General features: G+C 32.0%; 2 protein-coding genes and 1 long non-coding RNA gene across 3 annotated transcripts; 2 read left to right on the top strand and 1 right to left on the bottom strand.

The window, feature by feature from the left end:
• Positions 1-2,221: 2,221 nt before the first annotated feature.
• LOC134247292 (chloride intracellular channel protein 6-like) lies at positions 2,222-3,117 on the top strand. Its single transcript, XM_062729658.1, has one exon. It carries the CDS (start codon positions 2,235-2,237, stop codon positions 2,913-2,915), a length of 681 nt encoding a protein of 226 aa, XP_062585642.1. The 5' UTR covers positions 2,222-2,234; the 3' UTR covers positions 2,916-3,117.
• An 894-nt stretch (positions 3,118-4,011) lies between these two features.
• Positions 4,012-21,728, top strand: LOC134247315 (COMM domain-containing protein 7-like). The gene is made up of 9 exons (XM_062729682.1): positions 4,012-4,104; positions 7,216-7,269; positions 7,621-7,723; positions 8,118-8,174; positions 12,648-12,685; positions 14,165-14,255; positions 16,184-16,233; positions 21,229-21,277; positions 21,388-21,728. The coding sequence occupies exons 1-9, from the start codon at positions 4,018-4,020 to the stop codon at positions 21,462-21,464; spliced, it is 606 nt and encodes a 201-aa protein (XP_062585666.1). The 5' UTR covers positions 4,012-4,017; the 3' UTR covers positions 21,465-21,728.
• A 271-nt stretch (positions 21,729-21,999) lies between these two features.
• Positions 22,000-26,190, bottom strand: LOC134247314 (uncharacterized). The gene is made up of 2 exons (XR_009987806.1): positions 25,907-26,190; positions 22,000-23,638 (listed from the first exon to the last, which is right to left on the bottom strand). It is a non-coding gene; the product is annotated as an uncharacterized LOC134247314 (long non-coding RNA).
• Between the last annotated feature and the right edge of the window lie 606 nt (positions 26,191-26,796).

Below are 26,796 nucleotides of genomic sequence, written 5' to 3'. Positions count from 1 at the left end.
AAAATCAATGCTATCATTTTGAAACAAATGAAACATTTGGGTAAACTCTAATTTAAACGATTTGTAAAATCAAAATTTATGTGCACACGCAGTTCTGTTTGGAATAAAATCAACTAAAAACAAGAGATGTTTGTAAAACACTTATGTCCCCTCCCCCAAATTGGAATTGTTCCAAGTGAAAGGGGCATAAATCTCTCAAAAATGGCGCGATTGGTGTCTTCTAGCTATTCCCACTTTTTGAAAATCTCAATTCCACCTATTCCCACATGCAAATAACAATAGATGTTTAGATTTACCAGAACCCAAAACAGAACTTAAGCTAGATATTCATCTGATTAATCTGTATACCAAATTTCATATTTCATTTCAGTGTGTGCAACCTCTGCGAACAAATTAAATGAACGGATACTGCAAATAATTGGAATTTTGCAAAGTCCAAATTGGCATAAATCATAAATCTGTCAAAAATGGCGCGATTGTGCCCGAAACAGATCTTGACCTAGAAATTCATGCGAAAAATCTGCATACCAAATTTCATTTCAGTATGTACAAAACAGAACTTGATCTAGTAATTCATCTGATAAATCTGTATACTAAATTTCATGTCAGTATATGCAGCTGTTGTAAAGAAAATGAACAGAAACTGCGAAGAATTGGAATTTTTCTATGGCGCGAACGTACCCAAAACAGAACTTGACCTAAATATTCATCTGAAACGGCTTTGCAGAAAATGAACGGAAACTTAGCATGCTTAGTGGACCGCCAGACCGACCGACAGACAGCAGCAAAGCAATAACTATGCCCTCCCTTCTTCGAAGGAGGTATAAAAATCAACTTACCATGATGAGAAAAAAAAAATAAAATAATAATAAAAATTAAAAAAAAAAATTAACGGCAAGAACAGAAAACTGCCATATCTGATAAATTCTCAGTATATATACAGTAATGAATGTATCAAGAAAGTTGATTTAGACCACGGCCCATTCTATTCAAATGCTTATTATCAACTTTTTTTATTTTAAATATTGGTAACATCTTTAGTGAATTCTACAATTCAATTCAATACTCAACAGTAAATAAAAATAACAAAATTAACATTTTGAACATTTGAATTAATATTTATGCAATATCTCTTTATTTTCCTAACTTGAAAGTTGTGTTTTTATTTCTTTAGGTCTATCTCATTATTTATTTTGTTATTTTGTTATATTTTATTTATTTATTATTATATATAAATAAAAACCTTTTACATAAAATTCTATTTAGACTAAAAAAAATCATGGTTTAATTAAATATGATAGCCCATATATAATATTGGAAATATCCTATATATACAATAAAGGAATTTCACTTACACAAAATATTTAAGGCATAAAAAAAAAGCTCAACCTTATGTTGACTTGAGGCTTCATGTTGATATATGTACAAATATACATAAGCTCTGTCGTAAAGAGATGTACAACACGTAATCTTCACTTACTTTTGGTTTGTTAAAATATTTGGCACGTAATTTGTATCAGTGGTGGCCTTTGTCTTAGTCTGAAATATAAGTATACATGTAAGAGAGCTTTCACCTCTCAGTCCCACTTGTACCAGATTTTGGTCCATGGATGAGGTAAAATTAATTAATTTAAACACATGTAAGGAATTTATTTCACTTTTACACAAAAATTTTACTGTATAGAACTTGTTTACAAAATTACCAAACATATCGAGAGTTTTCGCTTGTATCAGCCAGTCATGGGAATATTTTATTCTTTATAAAGAACCTATCCCACCCATGAAATAAATTTGATTTTCAACTGTAACCATTGAATATTCTCTGTGTACATGTTTGTACATATGATGTATCGTCTTGACACTTGCGGTGACAACATTGGGGACAAATTATAAAATGAACAAACAACTACATACGTAGCTATTTAGGATATTAGAAGCGGTGAAAATTTAGAAGCTTTGATTATGGATGCCTATTGGTGAAATCTTCCAATAATGGGCGATTGTACACAGTCCTAGGGCGTGAATCTTTTTTCAGTTAAAGTTCTTCGTTTTGTCTCAAAATTTTAAAATACAAATCAGGTTATTACAAAATTGTATTTTATTGTTATATATAAACATAAAGAACCCTAAAGCCCAATGGTCGGTCATTTTACTAGCTTTGTTAGTTTAAATTAAAAAGGCTCGACTATGATTAATAAATACTAACAAAAATCATGATTATATTTTCCAGAAAAATGAGTGCCGGTCCACGGTTTCTTCTATACGTAAAGGCGGCCAGTGACGGAGAAAATGTCGGCGACTGTCCGTTTTCACAGAGAGTGATGATGTATGCGGGCCTCAAAGTACCAAATAAAGAACTGGAAATAAAACCTGTAGACCTTAGCAATAAACCCGAGGATTTCCTCAGACTTAATCCCGAAGCAAAAGTCCCAGTGCTGATTGACCGAACGAAAGACAACAAAATCATCTCTGATTCTGCAGAAATAACCAGGTACCTTCATGAACAATTTCCAGATTTGGACTGTCAACAAGATTACAGCGGCCCGGCTCTCGATGCTTGCTCGGGTGTATTCCCTAAACTGGCCGCTCTTATAAAAAACAAGGACCCCTCCCAAACAGATATACTGAGACAAAATCTGCTGTCAGAGTTAAAGAAAGTGGATACTTATTTAGGAAGCGCTGACCATAAAGGAAAGTTCTTGCTGGGTGATCGCCTCTGTGAGATAGACTGTATGTTTCTCCCTAAATTGCGTCATGTCATGGTTGCTGGAAAACAATATGGCGGACTTGAAATTCCTGATGAATTCAAACATTTAAAAGAGTATATTTCAAATGCAGAACAAAATGAAATATACATTAAGACAAATTGTCCTGATAGTGAAATAATTCATGGTTGGAAAAAGCATACACAATAGACACTAATTAATAAAAAGCGACAAAAGCTATCAGGAGTTCAAAATGAAAGTCTTGACCATGTTGACTTCTTAAAAAATTTCTTTTCAAGACAAATACGCTATTACATATACTTAGTAATTCAAAAAATGTACATATCAATCATCTTTAAGTTTTCTTGTACACTCAGGTACATATATAAAGTAAGCCTTTTTTCTTATTTAAGATGTGTGATGATATTAATTCCTTGTTTCTAAATTCTACTGTTGGGTTAGCTGCAATCAGAAAATAAGGTTTTGACATATTTATAGACTATTAGGGTAACAGCAGAGAGTGAACTTTCATTTCCAATGTAGTGCACAGAGACTACAGTGTACATGTAGTAAAATACTTGTATTTTACGTAATCCCCTGTACGAGTATATTTTGTATTAATACATCTTGGGAACCCATGGATTTACACCGCAACAGAGAGAAAATCTTGGGTTTCGACGATGGTATTGCAATGACGAAGATAATAACCTTGACCATGTTGACCTGACCTTGCTTTTAAAATAAAACGGCCGAATGAGAAGGACCTCTTTCATACTATCACTTACTGATATGTTAAAACTGTAAGCAATAACAACAAAAAAATATTATTCTAAAAGTGCAATCTACAGATGAATCATGAATAAAAATTAATGTTACAGTAGTTTGAAATTATATTTTCTACCTTTTAACATGTTTAATATATTGTAAGTTTTTTGCATGTTAAGCGTAAAATCAAACAATTTAACTGAGTATCGTGCACCCCCCCCCCCCCCCATCTGCATGTGGCCGTGATCTTGTTAACGGAGTTGTACATGGCTAGAAATAGTGAAAACATCAACGCTATACTAAAGGGTAACTTTCTTTTTAAAATTAATACATTTTTAAAATTCAATTTTTATCTACCCCAAAAATTATAATTATGAAAACAAGAGATTGTCTAAATCAAAAATTTTGAATGTAATTTGCCATTAAAAATTTTGAAAGCATACATGTAATTTCTCTAAATCTAAAACAAGGACTGGCTCATTCTACACAGCCTGCAGCACTACATATATTCCATCGGGATCGATCTCCTAAAATCATCCTCGCAACAATGGCGACCAACTTTCACTTTAGTCGGGAAACACCCCCAGAATCAATTTTTACCGATTTCCAGACGCTGAATAAGTTTCAGAATAAGGTAAGCTAAGAAAATATTTATTTCTGATCAATTTTCTAAACATTACCTAACTTCATGTCTGGCGGATGCTACTGTAAAATATGACCAGGGTAACTCATCAACAGCCAACGCTTGTATCCAGGGGCTCTTCACTATTAATTTGCCTTCTTTCTATTTGATCATACAGTATAGGGTCACTCTGGGTGGTCAAATAGAAAGAAGACAGTTTAATTGTCACGAGCCCCCGTGCTGAGACGTTAGCTATGGTCAGTAAAAAAAGACCCCTTTGTGTAATGTACATATCATTATGGACGGGGGAATAAACCAAGGTTTTTAAGTTGATGAATATTGATACTTAAAATACATTCCATACAGAACAAGGGCATCTTCTTATGTATTCTCTGTTATACAAATCCAATCATATACAAGTATAACTTCGATCACACACCTTCAGGGATCGACACTAACTTTAAAACCATAGTTGTCAGCAGGGCGAGCCATTTCTAATTTCTACTAGCCCTGTTCATGTATTAGTCGTCCAGCAGCCAGCAGTCCAGCAGTCGTCCGAAAGCTGGTGGCTGAGTCATGAAGCGACGAGGGGGGTAGGTGCTGGAGGGGGCTTCCCCCTCTCACTGGTGGGGGTACGGGGGGCCTCCCCCGGGAAATTTGGAAAATAGAGATGCCAAATTCTGCATTCTGGCTGTTTTTTAGGTAAAAATTATGTCACTTTATGATTGTACCTATGACATTTTTCTATTCAAAAAATTCCACATTTATAATCATTAAAGGTATTTGGATTCACCTTTAAAGTTTACATTTTGAATTTGACTTACAAAAATAATAATTACCGGTATGATGATAATTTAAAACATATATTTGAAAATAAAATTAATTTAACAACTATCAGGTACATTGTGTATAAATTATAATTATTTTTTGTTGCTCTGACTAGTCTGAGTGTTTGGTAAAATTTACAGTAGCCCTGCAGGGCAAGTTTAAAGACATGTTTAGTAGCCCAACCTCAATATTCAGTTGTCCCGGGCCAGCGGGCTACCGTTAGTGTCGAACCCTGACCTTTTCTGTACCCGAAACAAATTGTGGTTACAGAAATGGTCAAGTTGTAATGATAGAAGCATATACGTGACTAACATGTACACTTCTAGTATACCGATCCCCATAAATATGGCGCTAAAATAGGTGCCGCCGAAGGCGGTGTACAATATATAGACGATCGCGTGAGCGATCGACAAAATTGAAAAAGAAGCCACAAATTGCAAATTTGACCCCAAATTTGTGTTCCTTGTGAAAAATTGGGTTTAAAAAACTGGTTTTTAAACACAGTTTTATAAATGAGAATTAAGAGATTTCGTAAAATAACGTACTTGTTTAGGAAGTAAATCTCCATCTTGCGTTGTTTAGGAATGTTGTCACATGATCAATTTTTGACGTAATCTCATAAATATTCATGAGATGCGTCACTTGTGTTTTGACGTAATGAAGAAATGCCTGATTGGACTCAAAGTGCAATGCTATTAAAATTGCGCGATTTTTGTGAGAAATACAGGGATTTAACAAATGTTAGCTAATTACTAATCATCGATGGATTGAATTGTGCATCATTATCGATTTGAAAGGAAAAATATTCTGAATATTTGGACATGATTTGATAGGAGGTAAGGATATCGAGCTGCAGTTAACGGTAAGTCGCTTTTACAATAACTTGCCTAAACTCAGCGCTGAAAATTGTCATGTTTCGACAATAGAGTTGATTTACCCGAACTTTCATTTCTTAAACTTTCCCAGGGCTCTCGATTCTCTAAATCTGGGGCCGATATTCGGCCCCGTTCCTAATGCAAAAAAGGTACCTTTTTTCCCAAAAGAAAGGTGTAAATTTCCCAATCTCCATAGCAAAATATTAATCAAAAAATAAAACTCCATGAAACTTAATCGCAAAAAAAAACACCCCAAACAAAACACACTCGCAAATGAAAGTGAAACTGTACTACTATTTTATTAGTTCGATCCAAATGCATTCCTAAACTGTTTCAGGGAACCAGGTTATTGTTTTTACAAAAATGTGTTCATAATTATGAGTGCAGAGTATCTTATGTAGTTTCGACAAAAAACAACATTTTGGTTTCAAAAATAGAAATTTCACTTAAACATTAGTAAGCTGCACCTAGAAACATACACACGCTTTGGCATGTTCAGTCTCGCGCTGTATTGGTAAGCAAAGTTGTGAATGTGATCGAGGAAATTCAGGAATATGTGACTAGCGACTGTCACTCAGAAAAACACCTAACCGCAATATCAACACTCAAAGATAGCAATGACAAAGCTAAATAAATGTACTTTCATAAATAGCCTACGTACCCATGTTTGTTCTCTTTAACTGTTTATTCAAAACGTAAAATTGATGACAAAATGCTAGAAAAGCAAAATTTGAGGATTTTTTAAAATGAAATTTGGTTATCCAACTTTTCCCAAAATGACGATAATTTTCCCAATTTGAACGGCCCCAGCCCCAGTCCCAAAAAGTGGTGTGAGAGCCCTGTTTCCTGTTCTTTGTAAAGGAAAAATTTTTTATAAACTAAACCAAAGTGTAAGATATCGGCCAATTCAACAGGCTGATTCATGCAAGTTTTTGATCACTAAAGGCACTCATAGTGCCTTTTGTGAGCAAAAATTACATAAATTAGACCAAAGTCAGAAAGATTAGCCTACAGAGTGGATTTATAAAACAACCCCAATTTTGAAAAATAGGCCTATATAACCTAACCCTAATCACTCGATCGGATGCGTTTTGTTGAAGCGAGTGGGAAATTGCGGTTTGTTTACATTCTGCATAGCAACGGCAAGGGAAATAACTGCTCATGCGCAATCGCGTGATTCTGGGGACTGGCATACTAGAAACTTCCCGCATATATGTAATAGAGAATGCCCCTGTACATACAGTGCAAATGTAGCAAAACAAAGCTGGTCTAGATATGTGTCACAAAATCTTAAGAATACATATAGATAGGAGTTGCACTGAAAATAACCATAAAATTCTCAAGAACTTAATGATCAGGAATATTATTCAGCTAGCTATACTGAACCATGGCATAATTTGTTTTTTCTTTCCAATTATAGCAATTCAAACAGCTATTGGAATATGGTTTTGAATTTCTTGCTGATCCTGGGAAGGTAATGTTTTTGAAATAGGAAAATTTAATATGAAAAGTCGAATGGAATATGACATTTTGAATTAAGTTTTAAGTTCTTAAAATGAAAAACATTAGAGCAGTTGAGTCTCCTTAATTCTTACACTTGTTTTGTTGTGGCTTGTGTTAGAATAATTAAATAAAACATCTGGATATATACTTTTCATGACTGGTAAATATTGTTTTATTCACAATACACAGTATTCATTTGGAAAATGTGGAAGGTAAAAAAATCTGCATAATTGGCATCTGGCATATTTAGGCTTGACTATATTGCTTTCATTTGAATTGTAAATGTGAGAATTGGAATAATAGACCTGTAATATATTTTCAGTCTTCCCGATTGATGGAACAGCTGGAGGGATTTGCTGAGGAAAATGGAGTGAATGCTACAGGCCTGAAAAATATATTCAAAAGTTTACTCTCATTCAGCAATAGTATGTAGAAAATATCAGCTTATTGTTATTAAGGATTTTATTGATGGGTAACTCTGATTCTATATCTAGTTGAAATTTGGTATATCATATGCAGAACCACAGTATTTCAAATACCATATATATGTCCAAGTGATTTGGAAGTCCCAGCTACTTAATATTCTTTAAGTATTTACATGTAACCTTGAATGTTCCAATAGCTGGATGTTTTCGGCCCCATTTAGTTTGAGATAATGAGGTTTGTCTGTATATGAATCAGGGTGTCAATGAGTTGCTCAGATAGGTTTGACTTAAAAAATGAAATAAAACATTTTAAAAATTGATATATTAATTTCATGCTCTCCATTTAATGTTATTTTCCAGAGAAATTATTCTAAACATTTGTTTTTTTTTTCAGGTGCTTTGAGAAAGAGTCTGACTGCATCACAACTGAAAGAAGATTTAACAAATCTAGGCAAGTGTTTGTTCCTCTTTATTTTTTCTTCATTTATCATTCATTTGTTATTAGGTTGGATTTGAAATCTTAATCAGTGTTAATGGAATCCATTATGCATGTACAAATACAAGACTATGATATTTTACTAAATATCAAATAATACAACATACATTGCTGTCTCATCAATTCTTCTGCAAAAATAAATTCTGTCCCCTAGAAAAACTTTATAAGAAAAGAATGTGCATTTTCATAATTTTCATAATTTAACGTAATTTCACATTGTCATCTCTCAAGATACATGTACATGTATGAGGTACTTTTGAGTAGTACAGGTGCTTATAATGTTTTAAATAAATCCATTTATGTATTCATTGCAAAATAAAATATGTTCAAATCATAATGTATTTCCATCTTTCTATGATGTCATAGGTTTTTCAAAAACTGTTATTGAATTAAATTCATATCCAATAGAACAATGTCTTTTCAATAGGTATAATGATAAATCTTGTTAAAGAAAATAATTTTTAAAAATTAAATTTTTTTTTGTAACTATTTATTCATTTTTTTAGCTCACCTGAGCCGAAGGCTCAAGTGAGCTTTTCTGATCACATTTTGTCCGGCGTCCGTCTGTCTGTCTGTCCGTCTGTCTGTAAACTTTTCACATTTTCGACTTCTTCTCAAGAACCGCTGGGCCAATTTTGACCAAACTTGCCACAAAGTATCCTTGGGTGAAGGGAATTCAAGTTTATTCAAATAAAGGGCCTTGCCCTCATTCAAGGGGAGATAATTGAGAATTAGTGAAAATTTGGTGGTATGTTTTAAAAATCTTCTTCTCAAGAACCACTGTGCCAGGAAAGATGAAACTTAAGGGGAAACATCCTCAGGTAGTGTAGATTTAAATTTGTTCAAATCATGTCCCCCGGGGGTAGAGCGGGGCCACAATGGCCGACCAAAGTTTTATATAGAAAAATATAGGAAAATTCTTTAAAAATCTTCTTCTCAAGAACAGCAGAGCCATAATTGCTCATATTTATATGGAAGCATCCCCAGGTAGTGTAGATTCAAATTTGTTCAAATCGTGACCCCCGGGGGTAGGGCGGGGCCACAATGACCGACCAAAGTTTTATATAGAAATATATAGGAAAATTCTTTAAAAATCTTCTTCTCAAGAACAGCAGAGCCATAATTGCTCATATTTATATGGAAGCATCCCCAGGTAGTGTAGATTCAAGTTTGTTCAAATCATGACCCCCGGGGGTAGGGCGGGGCCACAATGGCTGACCAAAGTTTTATATAGAAAAATATAGGAAAATTCTTTAAAAATCTTCTTCTCAAGAACGGCAGAGCCATAATTGCTCATATTTATATGGAAGCATCCCCAGGTAGTGTAGATTCAAGTTTGTTCAAATCATGACCCCCGGGGGTAGGGCAGGGCCACAATGACCGACCAAAGTTTTATATAGAAATATATAGGAAAAGGAAAATTCTTTAAAAATCTTCTTCTCAAGAACAGCAGAGCCATAATTGCTCATATTTATATGGAAGCATCCCCAGGTAGTGTAGATTCAAGTTTGTTCAAATCGTGACCCCCTGGGGTAGGGCAGGGCCACAATGACCGACCAAAGTTTTATATAGAAATATATAGGAAAACTCTTTAAAAATCTTCTCAAGAATAGCAAAGCCATAATTGCTCATATTTATATGGATGCATCCTCAGGTAGTGTAGATTCAAGTTTGTTCAAATCATGACCCCCGGGGGTAGGGCGGGGCCAAACTTTTGGATTTAAACTCTTCAATAGTAAACCAATTACTACTTTTTCCTAGCCACAATGCTCGGGTGAGCGATGTGGGCCTCTTGTTTTTAAATTTTGACAAGGTCGAAGGACAGTAAGTCCTTCTCAGGTATCTCTATTCAGGCATTTTTTTTATTGAACTAAAATAAGATAAAACAATTAAGTTTCCAATTTAATATTGCTGAAATGTATATTAAAGAAAATTATCTCAAATTATTGAGAAAAAAATCCCATTTTCATACCATCTGAATTTTGCTACAGTGATAAATGAATAAATAAAGATTCTTGGAGAAGCTTAATGTCTAGGCTATAAATCAAATTGATAAATCTTGGCAATGTTATAGCAACAAACTGAGTACAACTTCTTTTCTTTTTGTCTCAATTCAAGTCAGTTTAGTTGATTGTGCAAGACACATAACTTTTTGTGGCATATAATTTGCAAGCCACATTTTATACATTGCAATTGTTGTAGTGAACCAGGCCAAAGTAATTGATTGCAGGAGTCACAAATCTTTTGGCATAGTTTTATTTTATATTTTCTCATTAGGTCTCTTGTTATTAAAATGAATTCCACATCCAACTAGAAAATGCTACATTTTCTGATTTTCACAATGTTTTTGATTTTCCTTTTGCCTTTGAGTTACAATATAAATGAGAATACCATTTTTCCTTTGAATATAATTGGCCATGCAGCTAAAGATTTGAAAAGGTCATTGTCGAAAATGTGATAAGTAAATTAGCTGCAGATCTGTAGCTCTCCAAAAAAAAAATTGATAGACCGGAGAGCTACAGTGCCACCCATTGAAAAAACTGTATATTTATTGCGCACAAAAAAGTGCGCTCGATTCTTGATTAATTCTTCCAAATTCTTACCTCAATTGCAAAAAATGGAAGATTTCAAAAATTTCCTCTCTCCTCTATCAAGTTCTCTCGTAGTTGACATTTGAACGAAGCATATTGGACCGAATTATCTTTGAAACCAAAATGGCAGTATAAATAAGCAAAATGTTCGATGATTGCAATATCAGGGCAGGAGGACTATTAACAACAATTATGAGGAATGTTTTGTTGTGGAAAGAGTCAAAGAATATGTTAGGAACACACGGTTAGTAATATTTTGAGATTACAGGTTTAAAAACATGGCGAAATAAATCGAGAACCGAGCGCATTTTTTTTGTGCGCAATAAATATACAGTTTTTTCAATGGGTGGCTCTGTAGCTCTCTGGTCTATCAATATATATTTTTTCGGAGAGCTACAGATCTGCAGCTATAAGTAAATATGCACATATAGCTTTGACAATTTTAAAGCAGGGACCTATATACTAACAGTATATAGTATATAGGTCCCTGGTTAGAGACATAGATTAAAGAAAAAATAAATGGATCTTTAATTTTTATTTCCAAATACAATATGCCATGTTTCTTTAGCCAAGTAGTTGTTGGAAGATGTTTGATTATATAGACATATTAAAAATATATGTTTTTAAGTTGCCATTGTATGCAGTACCCTCAGCTTATTAAAAATTAATAAATGAAAAAAAAATGTCAATCTTTTTATTATACCCTCACTTGAAAAGCTGGTGGGTATATAGTAATCAGGATGTCCGTCCGTCCATCTGTCTGTACGTCGTCTGTCTGTTACACTTTGGGGTTCCCATCTCTTATCCATACTTCTCTCATACCACTGAATGAAATTTGATGAGACTTTTACAGAATATTTATTACATATTGCCATTGTACACCTATTTTACTTTTTGATCTGACACATATTTTGGGTTTCCCATAGCAAAATTGGACATTTCCATTATATTCATATGGGAGGCGGAGAGTATCATTTAGTGAGCTCATTGCTCAGAGTACTTCATTTGTGTCAATGACAAGGAAAAAATCCACTCACCTCTTGGATGTACATGTGTAGTAACCAAATTATGGTGTTTCAAGAAGCATTTTGATAATGTCATCTAGCTAATCAATCAGAAATTTATAGAAGAGTCGAGTGTAAGAAGATTTTTTTGAAGTCACATCTCCAATCAAGCAGCGGTTACATGTATCTTTGTTTCTTGGGAACTGAACAAAGATATCAGGCCTCTTAATTGCAATTGATATGGTCTTTAAATTATGAATAGCTCTGATTCAATATTGACTAGCGATTTTTTTTTTAAATTCATTTTTGGTATCAATCTCATGAAATTAAAATAATAATGTATTATGTGATATTTTCATTTCAATATCTCTGTCAACAATAAATATCAGTGTCATGTCGTTCTTCTTATATGTTAATATTTTTACATAAACAGAATTGTTTTGATGTTTTCTTGGCTGTAGAATTAGTCTTTCTTCTTAAAAACAATAGGCAAAACAGCAGATAGGCTTTTGTAAATCTCTTGATTAATTATTTTTTTAAATTCATTATTACAATGTATGAGAGGCATTGTCCAACATAAGGCTTGGAAAAACCATTGAAATTTTTGTACAAGATTTTTCTTTCTTGTACTCTTATCTGCTATTAAAAAAATAATTGAACAATATTTGAAAGTTGTATTTAATGCTGTGGTAGGGCACTTTATTATTGAATTAAATTATATTGTTATTTAAACAATCAATCTGTCTATAAATGTCATTAAACAAAAGGTAAGATGGGTATAGGTAGTCTGTCATTTGCTGCCATATATAATTACTTTTGTATATTCGTTATAGGTTTAGCAGAGGACAAATCTGAATACTTTTCACAACAAGTAAGAATTAATTTATATGATTTTTATCATTAACAGTATGTTTCCAAAACATATGCTTCAATAAAGCGTACATGTGGACTTATAGAGGGAAATATATTATCACCAGAAAAATCATTATTTCAATTAAAAATCTTATAATCTTATTGTCAGTGACGTGTATCTTTTGTATTAAAACTGATACTTTTTATAATTTGATATTTAACTAACCTTTGCAAAAGTCTCATGTGACTTTATCAAAGGTTGTCTGGAGTCTGCTTGTCTGCCATGTATTGTGTTATAACTTTTAAAATTTCAAATTTTTCCAAAATTATTGGGCAGATTTAACCAAATTTGGAACAAATTTTTCTTGGGTGAATGGAATTCTGATTTGCTGAAATAAACAATATATTTCAAGGGAAAAGTATTCAGAAATATAATGTGTGATTATCATATCATTTTTATTACAAGTCTTTTCAAGAATTGCTGACCAAAAAATAAATAAAAGGTCTAGAGTCAGATATGTTTAAAACTTGGTCCTCAGACCAGTTGGTCTTTTGTTCACTAATACATGTAAATATGGCCCCTACAGGGTTTTAATGTAAAAAAAAAAGAGATATTATGGCCAGAGCATCACTTTAAAGCTCTTTTGGCTTAGCTTGTTAATTTCTTTGATTCTTTTGATTTTTTGAAGATATTTTTGTAAGGTAGGGTGGATGCATTTCAGTATGGTTTTTTTCTATAATGTAATAGCAATAATGCCTGTCTGTTTTTTCTGGTCAGAGACCAGAAGAGATAATTCAATGGTAAGGTGTTCGTCATCCGTCCATCTGTCTTCAAACAATTTTTCCAAAACACTACTACTACAGTTTTGTTCTGAATTCAATCAAACTTGGCACATACGTAGAATACACTAAGATACATAATTTAGAGTTTTTGATGTTGATCAATGTTGTTGCCATGGTTACTAAAAATAGAAATTTATGTGAAATTCCCTTGAAACCTTACTGCTCCTACCAACAATATTTGTTCGATTTCAGTATAACTTCGCACACAAGTAGACAACACTATGATACATAAAATAATGCATTTATGTTTTATTTTGATGAACAATATTTTTATTGTTACTAAAAATAGAAATTTCTATGAAATTCCTTTGAAATGCTCGTATTTTTCATTTGATGCCAACATAGATGGCCAACAAGTAGTCTACACTTTAATGCATACTTTTTTGCTTTCAATTGGCTTTTGAATTTGATGAACAGTGTTGCCATGATCACTAAAAAATGGAAAATTGTGTTACTTTTTCTCAAGAAATTACTCCTCCAACAGTTCTAATCTGATTGCAATAAATCTTGTAACAAAGCAATAAAACAAGGACGATTATTCCATTAATTGCTTTTGCATACACTGTGCTTGTGGTGCAAAAAAATCATCTCTTCCTCTGTAACAAATACAAACCAGTAGAGTTACAGTCTTGTCAGAGAATTCTGGTCTTTGTAGTGGACCAGTAATTTAGCTGCCCTGTCTAAGAGTGCCCTTGGACAAACTCTAATGGTCAATCAACTGGTGGACATGGAATGGAAATTCGGAGGTCAGTAAAAAACCATACCCTAACAAAATATACTATTACATGTAATAGCTAACTACTGCATATAGTTTACTATGTTCATCTAACATCTTATTTGTGTCAAAGTTTTTTACTTTTATTAAATCAAAGGGTTCACTATATCAAATATCAAAGTATTTCAACTGTGAATTTCAGATTGCTATACTTTATGATCTATAATTCATACAGTTTCATGCATATATTTTTTTTAATAAACGAAATTCTACCACAGTTATTGGCGAGATAAAAGAAATGCTGCAGACATTGTTTAAGGAAAACTGTCTGGATTTTTTTAATTCATGATGTGGTCAATCAAGTGGCTTGCATGACAATTTGCATAAAAATTATCACGCAAGCCAATCGATTGATCAACGTTATGAAATCAAAAAAAATTAGACAGTATTTACATGTTCTTGATTCCACTAATACATGTGCTACAAACCTTGCTCTCGTCTCTGTTTGTCCAGCCCTGGACATGATATTATTTAACGTGCCAATTATGAACCAGTACAATTATGTAGAAATAAAGCACATTAACTATTCGTAATTTTATCTCCGACAAAAGCATTGGAAATGCGAATATTCTTCAATAAATCACGAACGTCATAGAAATATTATCAGACCAGAAACACATGTCAAACCTGTAGATATGAAATAAATGGAATAGAAATAAAGTCATTGTTGTCATGAATGAGACAGGATTATCTCCTTGGTCTCGAAATGTACGTACAAAATATAAAAGCTTCGGCTAAGTAAACTCCTCGGCTTTTATATTTCAGACTATATTTCTTGACCTCTGAGGTTATCCTGCAAAATTCTCGGTAAAGCAAACTTTATTTCTTAAATACTACTTAAATTACATTAAAATATTGTACATGTATACAAACTTAACATCACTGTTATAACATTTAAGAAACTTTGAAATTTAAAATGACACTAAAAAGTAAAAGTTCATAGTAACTCAAAGCATTTACTACTGTTAACTTTTTAAAAACTATATACTTATCATTATCAAATTTTGTTTGGTTCATCTAAGCTAATTCAAATAACATAGGAGGGTTGCTTATATAAAGTTGGTGGGCTTTTGTCATATGTTTTTTAACTTAACTTTAAATCATATCCAGATATTTGCTTGAAATGTGTTTTCAATAATTCCAAATGATTTTATTATAAACTTTATAGATATGATTTATTTCAAAATTATTGAGAGTTAAAAATTGCAAAAGTGGGTCCCGGTGCAGTTCAATATGCTTTTTTTTTAATTTACAAATAATACCCAAAATAATGTCCGTTGTCATATCGTTTAAAAAAGGAGCAAATTCGGAATAAAAAGTCTAGACATTTAAATTGAGAAGTGTTACATCATTTCTTATTCCAAAGGGTTAGTTTGTTTCGTGGAAAAGAAATTAATTTCAGAAAGTAGGTAGTTCTCATTTAAAAATTAAAAAAGGTGATGTCTTGGAACATCACGGAGCAGCAGTTAATAAGACAATTTTGTGTTGTTCTCCGGAAGACTGCAGAATAAACTCTGAAAATGCTAGAAGAAACTGAAAATATGCCAAAAGCCCGCTGTGCATCTGTGTGTAAATGGCCTAAAGGACTTTTGAATGATTTAGACTCTTCATCAGTCAAACAAGGAAATTGATCTATAAAAATCTTTATAAAACAGCATTAATGTTGGAAGCCAAGTACATGTAAATTTTGGAATTATAATGCCAGTTTTCAATTGGGACTTGGTCCCTTTAGATATATTGTTACATAAAAATAAAATTTTTAGAAAAAAATATCTATATATACATCTATTTAGTGAATCAAAGATCTTGCCTGCAGAAAAAGCATATTTTCAATAACTCAGTACACTGTAATACATTTAGTGGTGGTCGTTAATCAGTTGTTAATTATGTACATTTCAGTGACAGCAGCTAGCAGTGAGGTTGATAAAGTGGGAAACACATTTTTGCAGGTAAAGAAAAAAATCAAGATACTGTATATTTATGCCAACGCTGTATATTTTTGTACTATATATCATGTATGAGCCAGTTAATTAATACATGTAATTCCACATATCCATCACGAGTCTCCTGGAAGAGACGTTAAAACACTTGTCATGCCTTCTGGTAGGTTATAATGTTGATGGTCATGATAAAGAGTCACCACTGCATGGGTAGAAGAAATGTTATAAATGTCTCAGTCTAAGCCTGAATTTGTCGAATCCATTGAGGCAAAGTCAGTAGGCTATCTGGTAGTTATAGTCCAATTTCAACTAGATCAAAACGATAAATATGTTGTCAACTAAAATAAATATTTCTTCAATGTAATTTCAATTGAATATTGATAAAATACTTTAAAAAGATACATGTACACCTATATGCAACACTTTTCTAATGTTGAGAAGTTGGATAAAGAGGTGTTCTTGGAGGAAGTAAATATAATTGTAAGAGAGCTCAAAGTAGAACATGATTATGAAATAGCTTAACGAAGATAAAGTAGATACGAGGGTTGATCCAAAAGTAATGTCACAACTTTGATAAAATTGCTATAAATCGACGTAAAGCAAATAATTAAAGATAAATGAAGCTTTATTTATTTCAAATCAGACCTGAAAAATTCAAAGGAATATGATGTATACTTTTCAAAATATCGGATTTTAAACAATGCGCGTTTATGGTAGTCGCCGCACCTAAATATAACGTCATATGACGGATACACACCGTCATACTTTTAAGCGTTTCATATGACGGATACACACCGTCATACTTTTAAGCGTTTCCCCTTCCTTTCATTAAAAAATATTTGTGATTCGCAAACACTTTCATCAATTCCACTTTCTTTAAGAATTCTTGGTACTATTATACACTAACTCTTTTCATAATTAATCCCTATCTCAAACTTTTTTGAACAGTAGCATAAGATAAACTTAAAAATTCACATGTCCCTCTATACGTCTGTCTTTTTTCACAACGTCAGACACCACTTAACGTTTCCGTCCGATCTCCTTTCTTTCGGTCTTTTTGTCCTCTGCTATTCATTCAGTGACCAATCACCCGCCCAAAATTGCTGAAACTATCTATCAAGATGTCTCTTATTTACATTCTTTATTCTGTAAGTCTGACTGATTAACGAAAATGTCGCTAGTGATGATTCCCATATTTTGAAGGAAAAATGCATTACAACTCGTCGAGCCTTTTTCCCCCCACTTCGACAATCCCTTTGCTCAATTCAGTAGAGTAAAACAACAATGTTTATGATAAAAAATACCAATGCCGTCATTTAATTTTCAATTCAAGACTAGAAAATGACAAGAATTGTGTCTTTAAAAAAATTGGGAGATAAGGTGCTTCTTTAAAATCTTTTTAATATGTTTGTCGTTTTTATTCTTAGAAAAAATACACTTTAAGATGTGACGTTCCGTTATGACGCGGCGACACCCCCTATGCTCTATGTTTTAAATATCTATAAAATAAATTCAAATTAACATTATTAAATTAAAATTTCAATATTAATTAGATTTATATTTGTGCATCTCTTGGTATATTGTATTTGATAATATGACGCCAAATATAAAAGATATTGACACTGTGACATTACTTTTGGATCAACCCTCGTACATGTACACTTCAGAATCCCCTCAATTTCGTACTTTTCTCCTTGTTTTCCCCATTCTGATAATCCAGGTAATATTTCCAGTTTAAAGTTTGCGAACATTGTATAAAAGACAAATTTCTTAAAATTTAAAATGTGGGTTCAAGTGCGTAAGAGAAGTAAGCATACTTTTTAGACCGTCACTCCTGCCGTGATTCCTATAAATTGATAAGATAAACTAGATATTTCGTAGTCATATCTAGTATGAAAAATTAGGCCTAATAGTTGGTATGAAATACGTCAGCAAAATACTACAAAGTACGATAAGTACTCAATTTAGTCTCTGAGGAAGATGGTCTAAAAATAACAACCGTTCTTGGACCCCTTTGTGTACATGAACAGAAATATACTCAGTACTCGAAATCAATTATTTTTCTGTGTCTGTCTTTCATATATAATTAAGTTAAATTTTTAGATCCAGTATATAAGGAAGCACAGTCTAATTTATGGGTACAGGTGTTCCAGGGTTTCAATAATGATTGGAAACGTGGGTCCAGTTGCGTAAAGAGCGTTTTAAATAATTTTTAAAAATAAGTTAAAAAAAACTGTATGTACCTTTCTATGAAGGCAAATATATTTGTAATGTTGATGTGAAGATGGGGGGATAAGGCGGGCAGAATGTCTATAGCATCACATATTAAGAAATCACACTTGATATGTAAATTGAGTATTTAAATTTACCTCTCATTATTGAAATTTATGAAATTATGAGAAAAAAAAAACATTTTCTGAGAGAAAATAAATCTCTTTATAAAATTTCATATATAAAAAATATTAGATGGTATACGTGGGATTCGAACCCCAGCAATAAAATACCGAAGTATCATACTGCTTAGAGACTAACGTGCTAACTACTATGCTACATGGGTCGTGATGATGATTAGGGGCATTTAAATCATGTTTGTGATATGACCCTTGACTTAATGGACTTGAAGTATTTCTCGGAAAGATGAGAATGTTTTGTCATAAAAGTGTACTTTTAAGGTATAGTGGGTCTTCGCTCCATTTTTTTTGTAAACCAAAAAATATTTATTTTATCGCAAACTTTTAGGATTATCTTTCAAAAAAATGGAGCGAAGACCCACTCATATTGAAAAAGTTTGTTAAAGTATGAAAAACTGATCGTTTTTGTTCTTTTAAGTCTGTGTATGCTTTTTCCGTTGGCAAATATTTTCAGTCTTTGTGAGATTTTTGTAAATTATAGAGACTTTACGTTAAGTATACTTTAATATTAGATGAAATATGAAATAAAATTTGGATATAATTGAGATTAAAATTTTCACTTCTTATCTGTCGCGCTATGGGCATTCTGCCCGCCTTATCCTCCCATCTTCTTTGTATTTAACGAACCTCTGGGAATCTTTCACTTATTTGGAGGTCGAAACGCTACTGAAGACATTTTTTTTTAAAAAGCATGTCAGTAAAGAAATCATAAGATGGTTTTGCAACCATTTTAAAGCAACCGCAAAAGTACTCTTCCAGACTTTTGACCTTTTGATGTCTTTTCAAAGAGTCATCAACTGACTAGCTATTGATTCAAGTTCTAATTACACAGGTGCAATATAACAACATATAATTATTCACACGTCAGTCGTATTCATTTGTTTTCAAAATTGTTGAAAATTTGCTAAGATTTTAAATGTTTTTGTCTGCTTTGATTTAATTTATTGTTTGATTATTTGACAAACTACTCCATCTGTTGACGTTTGGATTCTGATGTAATGTTCTTATGAGACGCCTAATTATAGCGTCACATACACACACCTGTATAAATTACACGTTGTGATAGGTGGGTAATTACGTAAAAAGGACTTGTTACATTTGCCTCTACGTGTGTATGATTTAAACATATTTTATTGAACACAGTCAAAGGGACTGGACACCAGTTATACCAATTTAGAATGTCCTCTCCAACACAAACAAAATATCAAAATTAGATACACGTGATGTAGAAGCAACGAATATACAATAATAAAAAAAGAAGAAGAAGGAAGAGGGTGTAGAGAGATAATAAAGGAGGGGAATGGGAGTGCAACGAGAGAAGAAAGAAGGAGGGGTTGTAAAAGATACAGAATGGTTACGCTGGTTATTCATAAAGTCTTTTTGATTTTTTAATATATTTATATACAGCTTTAACAATATTGATATTATTTTGTTGACCTAAATTTGGGTCCCCAAATAAGATAATGTCAAGGTCTATTGCTCCGTTGTTACTTTGTACAGTGTGGAATAATTCGGTTCTAATTTCAGCATAATTTTTACAGTACAAGAAGTGTGTACGTGTGTAACACCATGATGTTCTTATTGTAAAATTATATGATTCAGTGTAAATTTTTACAGCTGCATTTAGGAAAGTGTCTTTCACCTTTTTAAGGTTTTTTACCTCATACATATATTTCACAGTTTCTTTTAACTTAAACAATATTGTTTTCACCGATGTTATTGTGGATGGGATTGGGCAGCAGACTCAGTCCATTTTAGACCTCTCCCATTTTTACTGTTTTAAGCCTGTCTATAACTTTAAAATGTTTTCAACTACACATTTAACAAATTCTCACCCGCTGGACGATTAAGTTAAAGAAGCCTATTCAATGTCATCATCTACATTCATTATTATAAAACACTTTCAATTTTCTCCTCTTCCATGTAAAGCTGATCGCAGGTTTTTCAGAGACTCTTTAGAAAAATTGTTGGGCAAGTCTTTATTTCATTTTATCCAATCAAACACGTTATTATTACTTTTCATAGATCATAGGGGTGTTGTGCATTTTTTGGTTTATTTAGACATCAATGCAGATATGCAAAACTTTTGAAAGGGAAATGCTAGTTATCAGGATGACAAGATCTAGCCATATAGCATTAATTTTTGAAATTTTGCTCAACCTTATTGGAGATATTATCCCTCCAAAAAGCACAGAGATTATTTCCACAGAAACTCTTGAATTTTAGTATGACTTTTATCTAATTATGTAATCCATTTCGTATTGAAGATTCCAGTTTTCGATCCTTCGGATGAGACCGTATAAACCGAGGTCCCTTGTTGCAGTAGTTGCTGACACGAAAATGGCTCTTGAGTGCCGAGTATAGGACAAAATTTGCAGCTCTTGCGGCAAGTGGTGGCGTTTCCATATGAGTGAAAAATTCTCGAGAGGGACGTTAACCAATATACAATATACAATCAATCAATCAATCTTTTATTTCAGTTTGAAATCCAAACCAGTGTTGCTTCAAGTAATATTTTAAAATATGAAGGGGATAGGCATTTTAACAAGTATTAATTTATTGCTAATTTGAAAAATATATTGTTCTGACACAGGTGAAGTTAGTCATCAACACAGGAAATGGGATAAGGAATACTTATATGGGTATGTAAAGTGATAACCCAATAACTATATTTACAATGTCTACAGGTACAATGTAAATCGATCTTTCTCGAAAGAAGTCTGAATAAGCTGAATGTTTTCTCAATTTATAGAGCTCACCTTGCCCCAGTTTTACTCTTTTTTACACGAAATGGAGAAAGCTAAGGCCAGTCTAGAATACCTCAGCTGAGTCCGTGTATGTGTGGAGTGTAACAATGAATACATGTGTAATGGAGTGGTCATGAGATGAAGGAATGCACGTGTAAACACATTCGTTTTGTTACCATGGTGGATGTTGGTGTGTGGCGAAGAAGGAAATATGTCAAACATGCTAATACTTATAAACAATTTTAAGTTATTGTTATACATAAAATACGTAAGAAAGTAAATGTGTTGCTATATTCATATAAGCTTACCTTGTTATTTTATCTAAAGTTAAACTCGTAGAATATTATTGTGAAGTTTTGTTGATTTTAATCTCCGCTCTTCTATTAATATACGTGTATCATTAGAATGTAATAACGCTCTTCTTCTTCTGCAATTCTACTTACGTTCAGTCCTCTAAGTCTTTTTCATATGTAACACGGGTATTGACTATTTCTCATGTAAGCGTAATAGTTTTCTGTTTTTAAAAGCGTCAGATGTATAAAGATCACATAAAACTTAATTCTACTCTAAATCCATTCATTACTTTCAAATGAAAGTACAATACAACAAACACACCATTTGGACATAGCAACGACACGCAGTAGCTTTATTTGTGCAGTGTACATAACATATGCAAAATATGAAAATCAATTTGTATATACAAGTTTATGTTGGATTGAATAAATCATGATAAAATTTAAACTTTATCGTGCTCTACGTGTCGTCCTAAACTGGTATTTAAACCACTATTCACCTCTTATATAGCCTTGCTAACGAGACCGGTTCTAAAGAACCACGTGATATACACCAGGTATTCGAATGAAAACCTTGTAATTCCGAAAAAGTAATTCATTATCACACCAAGTAGAAATTGATTTCTGTCTAATTCGTTCCTCAAACGAAAGAAATCATATTTCTACTCTAAATCCATTCATTACTTTCAAATGAAAGTACAATAAACAACAAACACACCATTTGGACATAGCAACGACACGCAGTAGCTCTAAATACAAAGAACGGGAAAATGAAAGTGTAAAATCATTGATTTTAAATTCAATCCAACAAAATTCATTTAAATCATAAGTCATTCAATATTTCAAACAATAAATACATAAAATTTTACAGAAATTTTCCAATAAAATGTTTTGAAAACAATTAAATAATCACCAAAAAAAATACATGTATTCACTCCATTACTTTTATACAAACAAACAACAACATTCTATGCATGACAGCCAGCCGTGCGTGCGCTGGACGCCGTATTTTATTAACAGTACATCAATATACATATATATAACACAGAACATTGTGTATGAGAAATAAAAACATCAAAATCCCCCAAAACTGCTGCATCTATTATAATTCTAAAATATTCTTTGTGATAAACATGAAAAGCATCAGGGCCGGCCAGGAAAAACTAGAGATAAAAATAATTTTTAAAAAACTCTAGAAACCTGTGTCCGTTGCCAAGTGCCGCTGGATGCAAAAAATGTTGCGACGGACCTCACAACCTACCAATAAAACCCTAAGAAGAAAAAAATCAAATATATGTATATAAATATATTCACTTATACCCTTTATACATAAATTAAAAAAATTTAGCTGTTGCTCGCTTAAGTCGAAGTGACCAACCTTTAAAAACCAGTTCTCTACTACACCTCAAAATCAATTTCTATTGGTCATTTTCTGACCAATCCACACAACATGCGTATAAACATCTTGTCATTAATACAACATTTTCCCGCTATACTAGCGAAACGCGGGAAAATATCAATACATGTATATCCATCCGAAAAAAAAAATTCAATACACCGCCGTCTTTTGAACATCCATAATGTAATTCACCATGTGAGTCTGATTGTAAAAGTCTTGATGTTATGCACACATCCTATCCATACATCGATAAATGCTTGCTGCACTTGAGTTTTGAGTATAGTTTGAAGTCAAATTCAACGCATACCATACGATTTATGGTGAAGTCCCAGGGAAGAAGGCTTCAAATATATCAAATGAATTCGACACAGTTATACATAGAAGTATATTCATCATCCAATATCAAAATAGCACAAAATACACATTCCTGTGAAATATCTTGAATCCCATCTCAATTCCTTGGAAGTAACACATGTGCCTCTTTGAAACTCTGTCATTATTGGTACACCGATTAATACCTCATGGTGCTTGAATTAAACGTAAGAAGAATATAACCAATAATACCTGAAAGAACAAATTTGATGTTAGAAAACTGATAGATACATATATCTTGTAACTCTGATATTTTAGTAAATATGTATAGGATCTCTTTTTCTCTCTCTCTTAATCTATATTAAAAAAAAAATCAAAGTCATCATCATTGTGGCTAGCAAAATATGCATACTATCATTAAATGATAAAATGAATCAAAATTCCACCATTAAGTTCAAAATTTATGAATTGCACTAATCATTTTTTTTTTTAAATTAAGAAAAATATGAATGTGTTTGTATAAACATCCATTTGATAATCAAGTTATGATAACCTTATTTTCATCAGAATAATCAACATTTACTTTACTATTTGTAGAAATACTTCCTACTGAAAACAATCTCGAAATGGCATCAAAACAAATGTGGTTGGATAAACATCCATAAAATCATTTTATGATATAATTTATCAAAAAGTTCAAATTCCAATAAAATTTTACTTTATTTTCATTAGAATTATCAACCTTTACTTTTACTACTTATGTAGAAATACTTTCTACACAAACAAATCTCGCCAAATGGCATCACCACAAATGTGGTTGGATACAAATCCATACATTCATTTTATGATATAATTTATCAAAAAGTTCAAATTTCAATCAAATTTTACTTTATTTTCATCAGAATTATCAACTTTTACTGTACTTTATATGTAGAAATACTTTCTACTTTAACCAACTCGCCAAATGGCATCACCACAATACGGTTCAAAAAACATCCATAAATTCATACTATGTGAAAAATTTATCAAAATACTTCAAGATTTAATAAAATTTTCTTTGATTTCATGAAAATTATAAACTTTTACTTTAATATATACCAAGAAACACTTTCTACAGAAACCAGTCTTACTAAATGGCTTCATCACATATGTGGTCATGGACAAACATCCATAAATTCAAACTCGTATGATAAAGAACCCACTTTCTACTTTAACCAACTCGCCAAATGGCAACACCACAAATGTAGTTGGATAAACATCTATAATATAACATCATTTTATGATAAAATGTGCAAAGCATTCGAATCCAATCAATTTCTATTTCATAGTATCAGCAATATAATGAAAACAATCTTTAATAAATTGCCAAATGACAATGCCATATAAGTGGTTGGAAAACATTCATAAAAGCATGATATGCTAAATTGTGCCAAAGTTATTCAAATTCAAACCCAACTCAATATCTCTTTCAAACAGAAATATTAATTTTCATTTGACTATTTTTGTACTTCTCATTGTCTACTGAAATCAATCCCGCCAAAAACCAAACACCACAGATGCGTTATGATAAACATCCATAAAATATTTTATGCTAAGCTGGGTTAGAGTTGGAATTCCCCTCAAATTCTATTTTTGTTTTTTTAAATTAAAAAATAACAGCTTTTAAATAGCTACAGTATTAAAAAAATCACTTTCCACTGAAAACTAATTTCAATAAAAGTAAATACTCCAAAAATTGTTGCCAATTAATAAACATTCATTAAATTATTTCATTATAAAATGAAATATATCAACGTTATCAAAATTCAAATCTTCCAAACACTACCAAACACGAAAATTGTGCAAAACAGCTCATGAAATTAATATTCAGAAAAAATTTAATTCAATTTTGGCGAATCATTTTTAAAATTAGAATTCATTGACAAAATTTCCTTTTTACTCGAAAATCAAAACCGACAAAAATTCAGTTTCTGTTATCAAAACTTTTTAGAATTGAAACTAAATACTTAGATCTCTTTTTCTAGATAACTCAATCAAGCCAATTAACAACACTGCAAATACTGCAGAATTATCATTCCTATAAATATTTTATACCATCTAGATCTTTTTTTTTTTTTTAAATTAATACTCAATTGATAAATTTCAATTCTAAGTAGATAATTCAAATGAGACCTTAGTTTAACTACAATGAAAATCAAAATGCAAATATTCTAAATCTTTAATTCTCTTTCGCAAAGCCGTACCTGTCCTGCATTAATCATAAGACAAGTAGAACTCGTTTTCTTCTATAAAATTTATATATCATTAATACATATACTTGGTTAAAAGATACCAAACAAAAATTATCTATGCCCCATACTCTACTATAAGGATTCATGATTGAATGATCTACTGAAATAAATCGAAAAACGAATTATTATACTCAAAGTTCAGAATATGAAATGCTTCTCTTTTCCATTGTGATGGAGTCCGCATTGAATTTAACTTTCAATTGGCATAGAACGCAAAGAAAAAATCTACCGTACTTCTCTGGAGATCTTAAAATCACCTTCTTCATTATACTCATCGTGATACCAACCCCAACATGTAACCACCTGAAACATAAGAATATACTGTTTTCTCTTCAACATATCTAAAACTTTTCATTTTAGTAGCACATTTGACAAAATGGCAAGAAACTGAAACTGAAAAATAAATTCAAACAATTTTAATTTATCGATATTTTCTATACTCAGGAAATGTCCAAGTTATAATGTTGATGCATTTAGTACGTTTTAAAATGATAAGCAAATATATTTAATTGGATATAAGTGCAAATATAATATCATAAATTCTATACTTGTATTAATTGAAAAATAAAATAAATTAACGTAACGTATTTGATTTGCTTTTCAGAAACACCAGTTTTCTTCCTTTAACAAATCCATCTTTCTACAAAACAAATTATCTATTTCTGGAAATAACTTCAATTATCATATACTGACTAGAATTAACGAATCTCTTAATTTAATACAATCATGTATTTGTTTTCAAATTCTCTCTATTACAAACCTTGTTATCACTAATTTATTACTTATTCAAAAACTGATCAATTGTATTCTCAAATGAATACTTATCTTATAAAAACAAGATCTAAGATGGCTTTTCTTTGATGACCTCGTTTTCCACACTGTCAAATCTCTCTCCAACTCTATTTTCTGTGATTTCATATCATCTACAATGGCTAAACATGTCGATGAACCACACCCTACGCCACTTCGTCCTGCATCTGAAATTTAAACTTTATCGTGCTCTACGTGTCGTCCTAAACTGGTATTTAAACCACTATTCACCTCTTATATAGCCTTGCTAACGAGACCGGTTCTAAAGAACCACGTGATATACACCAGGTATTCGAATGAAAACCTTGT

This window comes from Saccostrea cucullata, unplaced genomic scaffold (genome assembly GCF_032062105.1).
Source record: "Saccostrea cucullata isolate Sc308-1 unplaced genomic scaffold, CSIRO_AGI_Scuc_v1 ctg61, whole genome shotgun sequence".
In the NCBI taxonomy this organism is placed as follows: Eukaryota; Metazoa; Mollusca; class Bivalvia; order Ostreida; family Ostreidae; genus Saccostrea; species Saccostrea cuccullata.
The sequence above is the reverse complement of the archived record's forward strand: the minus strand, read 5'-3'. Positions and strand labels throughout refer to the sequence as shown.